General features: G+C 39.7%; 1 protein-coding gene across 1 annotated transcript in view; it reads left to right on the top strand.

The window, feature by feature from the left end:
- Positions 1-11,625, top strand: part of cdh5 (cadherin 5) — a 98,239-nt gene extending 86,614 nt beyond the window's left edge. The window contains exon 15 of the mRNA XM_061911356.1: positions 7,577-11,625. Within this exon, the coding sequence (XP_061767340.1) occupies positions 7,577-7,961 (385 nt within the window). The 3' untranslated portion in view covers positions 7,962-11,625. The remainder of the gene's footprint in view (positions 1-7,576) is intronic.
- The last annotated feature ends 857 nt before the right edge of the window (positions 11,626-12,482 follow it).

Here is a 12,482-nt window from a genome sequence, read left to right as displayed (position 1 = left end):
TAGATCAGCAACGAACTCTGAGAATTCATTGATAAAGTCCGAACAGGGCCCTGGGGGGCGGTAGATAACAGCCAGATGTAGAGGCAGCGGTGTGACAGACCTCATAGTAAGCACCTCAAACGATTTATATTTATTATTTATGTTAGGACTAAGGTTAAAGTTTTCGTTGTATATTAGTGCGACCCCCCCACCCCTTTTAAGCGGACGGGCAATATGCGCATGTGTAAAGTTAGGAGGACATGCCTCATTTAGCGCAAAAAAGTCGTTTGGTTTAAGCCAGGTTTCGCTGAGACCGATGACGTTAAGATTGTTGTCTCTGATAATATCATTAACTAACAACGTTTTGGGAGACAATGATCTTATGTTTAAAAAAACTACATTATAGGTAGTGGGCTGTTTTAGGGAATACTCCGCCTCCTGGCCGCCATCTTGAGCCAGGCCAAAGCGTCGGCCCGTCGGCTCCGTCTCTCCACAGAGTCCCTCTAGGAATTCACGAATACGCCGCAAAGTGTGCGTAGTCCATCCATCCATCAATCCATCTTCTTCCGGTTATCCGAGTTTGGGTCGCGGGGGCAGCAGCCTAAGCAGAGAAGCCCTGACTTCCCTCTCCCCAGCCACTTTGTCCAGCTCCTCCTGGAGGGATCCCGAGGCGTTCCCAGGCCAGCCGGGAGACATAGTCTTCCAGATGTGTCCTGGGTCTTCCCCGGTCGGATGTGCCCGAATAACCTCCCTCGGGAGGCGTTCGGGTGGAATCCTGATCAGATGCCCGAACCACCTCATCTGGCTCCCCTCCATGTGGAGGAGCTTCTCACCCTATCTCTAAGAGAGAGTCCCGCCAACCGGCGGACGAAACTAATTTCGGCCGCTTGTACCCGTGATCTAGCCTTTCAGTCATAACCCAAAGCTCATGACCATAGGTGAGGATGGGAACGTAGATCGGCCGGTAAATTGAGAGCTTTGCCTTCCGGCTCAGCTCCTTCTTCACCACAACGGATCGATACAGCGTCCGCATTACTGAAGACGCCGCACCGATTCGCCTGTCGATCTCACAATCTACTCTTCCCTCACCTCGTGAACAAGACTCCTAGGTACTTGAACTCCTCCACTTGGGGCAGGGTCTACTCCCCAACCCGGAGATGGCACTCCACCCTTTTCCGGGCGAGAACCATGGACTCGGATTTGGAGGTGCTGATTCTCATTCCAGTTGCTTCACACAAATCGGTCATTTTCATCAATCACAGACTATAGCGCAGACCTACTTCCTGTACCTATCTGCGGCCCTAAGCCTTCTGGGTAATGTAGTACATGAACATTTACTTCCAAGTTTACGATACTTCCCGGGTTATAGAGAGCATCCGTGTATGAGCCACACCCACAAAATTTTGGGGGGTAAAAAATGCATTTATTAGCCCAGTGTTTTTCAACCTTTTCTGAGCCGAGGCGCATTTTTTTCTCATTGAAAAAAATTCTGAGGCACGCCACCAGCAGAAAACATTAAAAAATTAAACCCAGCAGCCGATATTGACAGTAAAAAGTCGTTCTCGCAATTGTTTGATATCAATTCAAACCATAACCAAGCATGCATCACTCTAGCTCTTTTCTCAAAGTATCAATCAATCAATGTTTATTTATATAGCCCCAAATTCCAAATGTCTCAAAGGACTGCACAAATCATTACGACTACAGCATCCTCGGAAGAACCCACAAAAGGGCAAGGAAAACTCACACCCAGTGGGCAGGGAGAATTCACATCCAGTGGGACGCCAGTGACAATTCTGACTATGAGAAACCTTGGAGAGGACCTCAGATGTGGGCAACCCCCCCCCCCCCCCCCTCTAGGGGACCGAAAGCAATGGATGTCGAGTGGGTCTAACATGATACTGTGAAAGTTCAATCCATAGTGGCTCCAACACAGCCGCGAGAGTTCAGTTCAAGCGGATCCAAGACAGCAGCGAGTCCCGTCCACAGGAAACCATCTCAAGCGGAGGCGGATCAGCAGCGTAGAGATGTCCCCAACCGATACAGGCGAGCGGTCCATCCTGGGTCCCGATGAGCGGTCCATCCTGGGTCTCGACTCTGGACAGCCAGTACTTCATCCATGGTCATCGGACCGGACCCCCTCCACAAGGGAGGGGGGGACATAGGAGAAAGAAAAGAAGCGGCAGATCAACTGGTCTAAAAAGGAGGTCTATTTAAAGGCTAGAGTATACAGATGAGTTTTAAGGTGAGACTTAAATGCTTCTACTGAGGTAGCATCTTGAACTGTTACCGGGAGGGCATTCCAGAGTACTGGAGCCCGAACGGAAAACGCTCTATAGCCCGCAGACTTTTTTTGGGCTCTAGGAATCACTAATAAGCCGGAGTCTTTTGAACGCAGATTTCTTGCCGGGACATACGGTACAATACAATCGGCAAGATAGGCTGGAGCTAGACCGTGTAGTACTGTCACCACCTGTCACATCACCCCTTGACTTATTTGGACTTTTTTTGGTGTTTTCCTGTGTGTAGTGTTTGAGTTCTTGTCCTACGCTCCTATTTTGTTGTTGACTGTCATGTCATTTACGGATGTACTTTGTGGACGCCATCTGTTCCACACGCTGTAAGTCTTTGCTGTCGTCCAGCGTTTTGTTTTTTGTTTGCTTTGCAGCCAGTTCAGTTTTAGTTCTGCATGGCCTTTCCCTAAGCTTTAATGCCTCTTCCGGGATGCTACAATATACAACCCCCATCCCCCACCAATAACTCTCAGAAAGACAATTTTAGAGAAAAAATACAACCAAAAAATGATTTTAGGATTTTTAAACACATATACCTTTTTCCCTTTTAAATTCCTTTGTCTTCTTTCCTGACCATTTAAATCAATGTTCAAGTTTTTTTATTTATTATTATTGTAAAGAATAATACATACATTTTGATTTAATTCTTCATTTAAGCTCCTGTTTTTTTTCGACGGAGAATTTTTATGAAATATTTCTTCAAACTTATTATGATTAAAATTAAAGAAAATATATTCTGGCAAATCTAGAACATCTGTAGAATCAAATTTAAATCTTCTTTCAAAGTCTTTTGAATTTCTTTTAAAGTTTTTGTTCTGGAAAATCTAGAAGAAATAATGATTTCTCGTTGTTAGAAATATAGTTTGGTCCAATTTGTTATGTATTCTAACAAAGTGCAGATTGGATTTTAACCTATTTAAAACATGTCATCAAAATTCTAAAATTAATCTTAATCAGGAAAAATTACTAATGATGCTCCATAAATTATTTTTTTAATTTTTTCAAAAAGATTTGAATTAGCTAGTTTTTCTCCTTATTTTTTCCGGGTGAATTTTGAAATTTTTTTTGTTGAAATTGAAGATAAACTATGTTTCAAAATTGTATTTTCATTTTTTTTTCGTGTTTGCTCCTCTTTCAAACCGTTCAATTAAGTTTTTTTTTCATAATTTATTCTCTACAAAAAACCTTCCGTAAAAGGAAAAAAAATGTACGACAGAATGACAGACAGAATTACCCATTTTTTTATATACATAGATTTATTTATTAAAGGTAAATTGAGCAAGTTGGCAGCCCTTCGCATTAACCAGTACCCAAGAAGTAGCTCTTGGTTTCAAAAAGGTTGGTGACCCCTGGTTTAATGCATCCAGCGCGGTGTCACAACAAAAGTATGCATAATAATTTGTTAATTCCACGACTGTATGTATAAGTATCGGTTGATATCGGAATCGGTAATTAAGAGTCGGACAATATCGGAATATCGGATAGGGGCAAAAAAGCCATTATCTGACGTCTCTAGTTGTAAAGCGTGCAAATGTTGCTTGGAGGGATGAACGAAGAATCCACATGAGGAGAAACAATTAGATTAGACGACGGAACAGCACTTGTACTTCCGGTTCAAAGCATTGAAACAGCGACGAAACACGTAGCCATTCACCCAGCAACACATGCAGAGAGCGAACTCGCCCAAAAGATGGCGCCATAGCACAAACAATAACATGCCATTTTAGTGTCTTTGCGTGTGTTTTTTACAAACTCTCTGCATATTGGCTGTCAGCTACAAAGTGTTAACACTGTAAATATTGTACTTATTACGCACTAGCTGAGTGTGACCTTGGTTGTAGTTTTCATAATCAAATTTGGAAGTGTTTATTTAAATCACCATGTAAAATCACCAATGCTTATCCGTAACATGTCCATCCATCCATTTTCTACCGCTTATTCCCTTTTTTTGGGGGGGGGGGGGGTCGTGGGGGGCGCTGGCGCCTATCTCAGCTACAATCGGGCAGAAGGCGGGGTACACCCTGGACAAGTCGCCACCTCATTGCAGGGCCAACATAGATAGACAGACAACATTCACACTCACATTCACACACTAGGGCCAATTTAGTGTTGCCAATCAACCTATCCCCAGGTGCATGTCTTTGGAAGTGGGAGGAAGCCGGAGTACCCGGAGGGAACCCACGCATTCACGGGGAGAACATGCAAACTCCACACAGAAAGATCCCGAGCCTGGATTTGAACCCAGGACTGCAGGAACTTCGTATTGTGAGGCAGACGCACTAACCCCTCTGCCACCGTGAAGCCCTCCGTAACATGTATTTTTCTTAAATTTTTTTATTAGCATTTAGCTAGCGTGTTTTAAGAAGAAGTAGCCTTTCAGCACTCAAACCATTTTAAAGCTAATTACCGCATATTGTCGGTGCAATATTCGATGACGCTTATTTACGCTTCTTAGCAATATTTATTCCCTGTCTAGTTCATGTGAGACACTTTGAAGGCAAGCCGTATTAAAGTGTATTTAAACCTCCTCTGTTTGCAATATTTATCTCCTGGGCTGCGTCCCATAATTTCCTGACCCAGTTTAGCTGAAAGGAATCATTAAAGTTTGATGTAATCTGAATCTAATCTAATGTGAAGCGTCTTAAAAAGCCTCAGCTTAATGCACGGCTCGTTTTTGATGCGGAAAGAACGCCGATGATAACGATCGAACGTGTCCTTATTGGCCAAGTCTTTTTTCACAGAACACTTTTTGTTTCTAGATTTTATGTCCTGTATGGAGGCTCAAGTGGGACAACACTAAATACAAACCCCATTTCCGTAGGAGTTGGGAAATTCTGTTAAATGTAAATATAAACGGAATACAATTATTTGCAAATCATTTTAAACCCATATTCAACTGAATGCACTAACAAGACAAGATATTTGATGTTCAAACTCTTTAACTTTATTCTTTTTTTTTGCAAATAATAATTAACTTAGAATTTCATGGCTGCAACACGTGCCAAAGTAGTTGGGAAAGGGCATGTTCACCACTGTGTTACATCACCTTTTCTTTTAACAACACTCAATAAACGTTTGGGAACTGAGGAAACTAATTGTCGTAGCTTTGAAAGTGGAATCCTTTCCCATTCTTGTTTTATGTAGAGCTTCAGTCGTTCAACAGTCCGGGGTCTCCGCTGTCATATTTTACACTTTATAATTCGCCACACATTTTCGATGGGAGACATGTCTGGACTGCAGGCGGGCCAGAAAAGTACCCGCACTCTTTTTTTACGAAGCCACGCTGTTGTAACACGTGCTGAACGTGGCTTGGCATTATCTTGCTGAAATAAGCAGGGGTGTCCATGAAAAAGACGGCGCTTAGATGGCAGCATATGTCGCCCCAAAACCTGTATGTACCTTTCAGCATTAATGGTGCCTTCACAGATGTGGAAGTTACTCATGCCTTGGGCACTAATGCACCCCCATACCATCACAGATGCTGGCTTTTGAACTTTGCGTCGATAACAGTCTGGATGGTTCGTTTCCCCTTTGGTCCGGATGACACAATGTTGAATATTTCCAAAAACAATTTGAAATGTGGACTCGTCAGACCACAGAATACTTTTCCACTTAGTCCATCTTAGATGATCTCGGGCCCAGAGAAGCCAGCAGCATTTCTGGATGTTGTTGATAAATGGCTTTCGCTTTGCGTAGTCGAGCTATAACTTGCACTTACGGATGTAGCGACCAAATGTATTTGGTGACAGTGGTTTTCTGAAGTGTTCCTGAGCCCATGTGGTGATATCCTTTAAAGATTGATGTTGGTTTTTGATACAGTGCCGTCTGAGTAATCGAAGGTCACAGTCATTCAATGTTGGTTTCCGGCCATGCCGCTTACGTGTAGTGATTTCTCCAGATTCTCTCAACCTTTTGATAATATTATGGACCGTAGATGTTGAAATCCCTAAATTCCTTGCAATTGCACTTTGAGAAACGTTGTTCTTAAACTGTTTGACTATTTGCTCACGCAGTTGTGGACAAAGGGGCGTACCTCGCCCCATCCTTTCTTGTGAAAGACTGAGCATTTTTTGGGAAGCTGTTTTTATACCCAATCATGGCACCCACCTGTTCCCAATTAGCCTGCACACCTGTGGGAAGTTCCAAATAAGTGTTTGATGAGCATTCCTCAACTTTATCAGTATTTATTGCCAACTTTCCCAACTTCTCTGTCACGTGTTGCTGGCATTAAATTCTAAAGTTAATGATTTGCACAAAAAAAAAAAATGTTTATCAGTTTGAGCATCAAAAATGTTGTTTTTGTAGCATATTCAACTGAATATGGGTTGAAAATGATTTGCAAATCATTGTATTCCGTTTATATTTGCGTCTAACACAATTTCCCAACTCATATGGAAACGGGGTTTGTATGTATATATGTATATGTATTTGTGTATATGTGTATATGTATGTATATATATATATATATATATATATATAGTGGGGCAAAAAAGAATTTAGTCAGCCACCGATTGTGCAAGTTCTCCCTTTTAAAATGATGACAGAGGTCTGTAATTTTCATCATAGGTACACTTCAACTGTGAGAGACAGAATGTGAAAAACAAATCCAGGAATTCACATTGTAGGAATTTTAAAGAATGTATTCGTAAATTATGGTGGAAAATAAGTATTTGGTCAACCATTCAAAGCTCTCACTGATGGAAGGAGGTTTTGGCTCAAAATCTCACGATACATGGCACCATTCGTTCTTTCCTTAACACGGATCAATCCTCCTGTCTCCTTAGCAGAAAAACCGCCCCAAAGCATGATGTTTCCACCTCCATGCTTCACAGTAGGTATGGTGTTCTTGGGAAGCAACTCAGTATTCTTCTTCCTCCAAACACGACAAGTTGAGTTTATACCAAAATGGATACATGGATGATACAGCAGAGGATTGGGAGAATGACATGTGGTCAGATGAAACCAAAATAGAACTTTTTGGTATAAACTCAACTCGTTGTGTTTGGAGGAAGAAGAATACTGAGTTGCATCCCAAGAACACCATACCTACTGTGAAGCATGGAGGTGGAAACATCATTTATATATATATATATATATATATACATATATATATATATATATATATATATATATATATATATATATATATATATATGTATGGGTTATACTTTTTATATAGACACTTGAACCATGGTTTCTTATTGTAATCCCATTTTCTGTTGAAGATATGAGGCATGATTCAAAAGTTTCCTTTCAAAATGTTTCACTCGTATCCAAAACCAAGACAGTCTTTACAATTTCAGCTACGACGTCTCCATCCTGACGTCGGCGTTCCACGACGGCTCCCTTCTCCGCCACCCGGACCGCCACCCCCACCCGTCCCTCTACGCCATGGTCCAGAAGACGCAGCCGCCGCACCACGGCCAGCCCGCCGCCTGCAAGGGTGACATGGCGGCCATGATCGAGGCGAAGAAGGACGAGGCGGACCACGACCGGGACGGCATCCCGTACGACACGCTGCACATCTACGGCTACGAGGGGCCCGAGTCCGTGGCGGGCAGCCTCAGCTCTCTGGGGAACTCCTCCAGCGGCTCGGACTCGGACTACGACTTCCTGAGCGACTGGGGGCCCAGGTTCAGGACCCTGGCCGAGCTGTACGGCGTGGACGAGTCTGACTACTACCACTAAAAGTCTTCTGGGGAACGTTCCGGAATACTAAACAGCCATAAACACACACAAACACACACACGTAAAAAACCAACAACACATCTGACAATGTCAGTTATGTTTCTGAAGAAACTTTTGGAGTCCGAGAAACTCCATCAAGACAAAGCTCTGTCTCGTCCAATCAGATATAAGGATGTCACAGGAAGGGGAGGGGCTTCCTCTTTTCATTAAGCTTGCCTGGAAAGTGGTGGCCAATATTTTTCGTATTCTGTGTTCATTCACACGTTCATGCATAATCCTCGGAGTAAGAAGTGCAGGCTTCGCTACACATCTTTAAATTCCAATATAACATAGTGGGACTTAAATTGAGGAAAAATACTACAAGATGGGACCTTCAAAGGTTGCGTAAAACAGTGGTAATTTTCACATTTGCGGACAGGATTCGATTTTTATCGTAGAAATGAGAATATGAGTGCAAATGCCTTCCCCTCACCTTCAGTGCGGTGTTGATCTTAACCTTTTTGACCTCGGGAGCCCAACTTTTCCACTATAGAGGGGGCCGGGGGCCCTGTCAAACATCAACACTGAGTCAGATTTAATCATATTTAATAATTATAGCTAACCTATTTACAGTTTAACGGGATAAAGCCTGTCTAATAATATAAAAATGTGTTATTCACAAAGATTTTTATCATAAAAACTGGTAAAACGTACTTACTTTCTTTGAGAACATTCCCAAATACTTAACATCGATTCTTGAAAACTATGAACCGATTCTGAATCGAAATGAATAAAAATCGCGATCATATACGAAACGATTTTTTTCTCGACTATTTTAGTCCTTATGTTCCTTGAAGTGCTACCACTTTCTTGGAGAACATTCCGGAATATTAAACGGGTATTGGAAATATTAGAGATGTTAATCTCCCAACGACTCACAGTTCAATCCGATTCTGATTCTTGGGTCGAGGATTTGATTCAGAATCTAGTCTTGGTGCAACCCGATTCTTCGTGCATGAATTAAAATACAAACAGGTTACAAAAACACGGATTTAGCATGAAAAAAGTTATTTTTAAAAATCGATTTTTGAAAACTATGAAACGATTCTGAATCAAAACGACTAAAAATCGAGGTCAAATTATGAATCGATTTTTTTCTTGACTGTTTTAGTTCATATATTCCTTCAAGAGCTATCGATTTCTTTGAGAACATTCCCGAATATAAACAGATAATGGAAATAGTAGCGATGTTAATCTCCCAACGACTCACAGTTTAATCCGATTCTGATTCCCGAGGTGAGGATTTGATTCAGAATCTATTCTTAGTGCAACCCGATTCTTTGTGCATGAATTATAATACAAACCGGTTACAAAAACACGGATTTAGCCTAAAAAAAAGTAATTTGAAAAATCGATTCTTGAGAACAGCGAATCGATTCTGAATCGAAATTAATAAAAATGGCGGTCGTATGTTAATCAACTCTTTTATTCCATATATTCCTTGAAGTGCTATCATCTTCTTCGGGAACATTCGGGAATATTAAACGGGTATTGGAAATATTACAGATGTCAAACTCCCAATGACTCACAATTCAATCTGATTCTGATTCTCGGGTTGAAGATTTGATTCAGAATCCATTCTTAGTGCAACCCGATTCTTTGTGCATGAATTAAAATACAAACAGGTTACAAAAACATGGATTTAGCCTGAAAAAAACGTGTTTTTAAAAATCGATTTTTGAAAACCATGATTCGAATCTTAATAAAAATAAATAAGAATCGCCATCATACATGAATCGATTTTTTTTTTCTAACTATTTTAGTCCATATATTCCTTCCAGGGCTATCAGTTTCTTTGAGTACATTCCCGAATATAAACAGATAATGGAAATATTAGCAATGTTAATCTCCCAACGACTCACAGTTCAATCCGATTCTGATTCTCTGGTTGAGGATTTGATTCAGAATCCACTCTTAGTGCAACCCGATTCTTTGTGCATGAATTAAAATACAAACAGGTTACAAAAACACGGATTTAGCCTGAAAAAAATTATTTTTAAAAACCGATTCTTGAAAACTATGAATCGATTCTGAATCGAAACGACTAAAAATCGCGGTCAAATTATGAATAGATTTTTTTCCAGACTATTTTAGTTCATATATTCCTTCAAGAGCTATCACTTTCTTTGAGAACATTCCCGAATAAAAACAGATAATGGAAATATTAGCGATGTTAATCTCCCAACGACTCACAGTTTAACCCGATTTTGATTCTCGGGGTGAGGATTTGCTTCAGAATCCATTCTTAGTGCAACCCGATCCTTTGTGCATGAATTATAATACAAACCGGTTACAAAAACACGGATTTAGCCTAAAAAAAAACTAATTTGAAAAATCGATTCTTGAAAACAGCGAATCGATTCTGAATCAAAATTAATAAAATTTGCGGTCGTATGTTAATCGACTCTTTTATTGCATATATTCCTTGAAGTCCTATCATCTTCTTCGGGAACATTCGGGAATATTAAACGGGTATTGGAAATATTACAGATGTCAAACTCCCAATGACTCACAATTCAATCTGATTCTGATTCTCGGGTTGAGGATTTGATTCAGAATCCATTCTTAGTGCAACCCGATTCTTTGTGCATGAATTATAATACAAACCCGTTACAAAAACATGGATTTAGCCTGAAAAAAACGTATTTTTAGAAATCGATTCTTGAAAACTATGAATCGATTCTGAATCAAAACGACAAAAAATCGCGGTCAAATTATGAATCGATTTTTTTCCTGACTATTTTAGTTCCTATATTCCTTCAAGAGCTATCACTTTCTTTGAGAACATTCCCGAATATAAACCGATAATGGAAATATTAGCAATGTTAATCTCCCAACGACTCACAGTTCAATCTGATTCTGATTTTCGGGTTGAGGATTTGATTCAGAATCTATTCTTGGTGCAACCCGATTCTTTGTGCATGAATTATAATACAAAGCGGTTACAAAAACACGGACGTAGCCCCGCCAAAAAACAAATTTTTAAAAATCAATTCTTGAAAACTATGATTCGAATCTTAATCAAAATAAATAAAAATCGCTATCGTACATTAATCGATTTTTTTTCCGGACTATTTTAGTCCATATATTCCTTCAAGGGCTATCAGTTTCTTTGAGAACATTCCCGAATATAAACAGATATTGTAAATATTACGAATGTTAAACTCCCAACGAATCACAATTCAATCCGATTCTGATTCTCGGGGTGAGGATTTGATTCAGAATCTATTCTTGGTGCAACCCGATGCTTTGTGCATGAATTATAATACAAACCGGTCATAAAAACACGGATTTAGCCCCAAAAAAAGTATTTTTAAAAATAGATTCTTGAAATGAATTGATTTTGAATCGTAAAAAAAATCGTATGTGAATCGATTTTTTTTTCTGGTCTCCCCATGTACTTTAGGTCTTGAGAACTGTACTATTTTATTCCATCTATTTCTTGAAGTTTTACAAGTTTCTTTGGCCGAAGGAGCACAACAACAAGCCATCAGGCACAGCATGGAAGTCAATTTACTCTCAATCTTTTCTCCGAGAAGCCAAGCAGTGAAAGACGAGTCACTTTCCAAGCGAGACATTCCGTCCATTTTGCCACTTTATCCGCGGCCGAGGAGAGTGAGAAAAACCCCCCAAAAAAACAAGACAAACGAAAGATGGACGGGCAGGAAAACGGTGGCCTCTCTCCGACACAATTACCCCGACGTTGCCGGGCTTTGTTTGACAGAAGCCGTCATGGCGAGTATTGTTTGCGATGAAAGCTTAATGCTCAGAGGCCTCTCGACGAAGTCCTCAGGAAGCTGATGGAGGGTCCGACGACTTTAACCTCTCATCCGTCTGGCTACTGGCAGCCTGTGGAAGCATATCCCACATCCACCAAAAAGCAGACAGTTGCTGGAAGTAAATTACGTTTAACATGCACGTAGGGCTGGGCGATATGCAAAAAAACTGATATTTTTAGGATATATATCTATATATATATACTGTATGTGTGTGTGTATATATACATACATATATACACACACACATATATTTTTAGTGTACACATATATATATATATATATATATATATATATATATATATATATATATATATATATATATATATATATATATATACATATATATATATTTATATATATATATATATATATACATATATACACACACACACATACATACCTACATACAGTATATACACATATTTTTGTGTGTGTATATATACATATATATATATATATACATATATATACATACACTGTATATATATGTATATATATTGTACATATATATGTATACATACATATAGACACACGTATTTATTATGTATATATATATGTATATGTACTGTATATATGGATATATGTGTGTGTATAGTGTAAATACATATAGATGTGTGTATTTATAATGTATTTGTAAACATACATACATAATACTGTATGTATATACACACACATATATACATGTTTAGTGTATATACGTATA

Source organism: Nerophis ophidion, linkage group LG09 (assembly GCF_033978795.1).
Source record: "Nerophis ophidion isolate RoL-2023_Sa linkage group LG09, RoL_Noph_v1.0, whole genome shotgun sequence".
NCBI classification, from domain to species: domain Eukaryota; kingdom Metazoa; phylum Chordata; class Actinopteri; order Syngnathiformes; family Syngnathidae; genus Nerophis; species Nerophis ophidion.
Note: the sequence above shows the minus strand (reverse complement) of the source record. Positions and strands in the feature narration are given on the sequence as shown.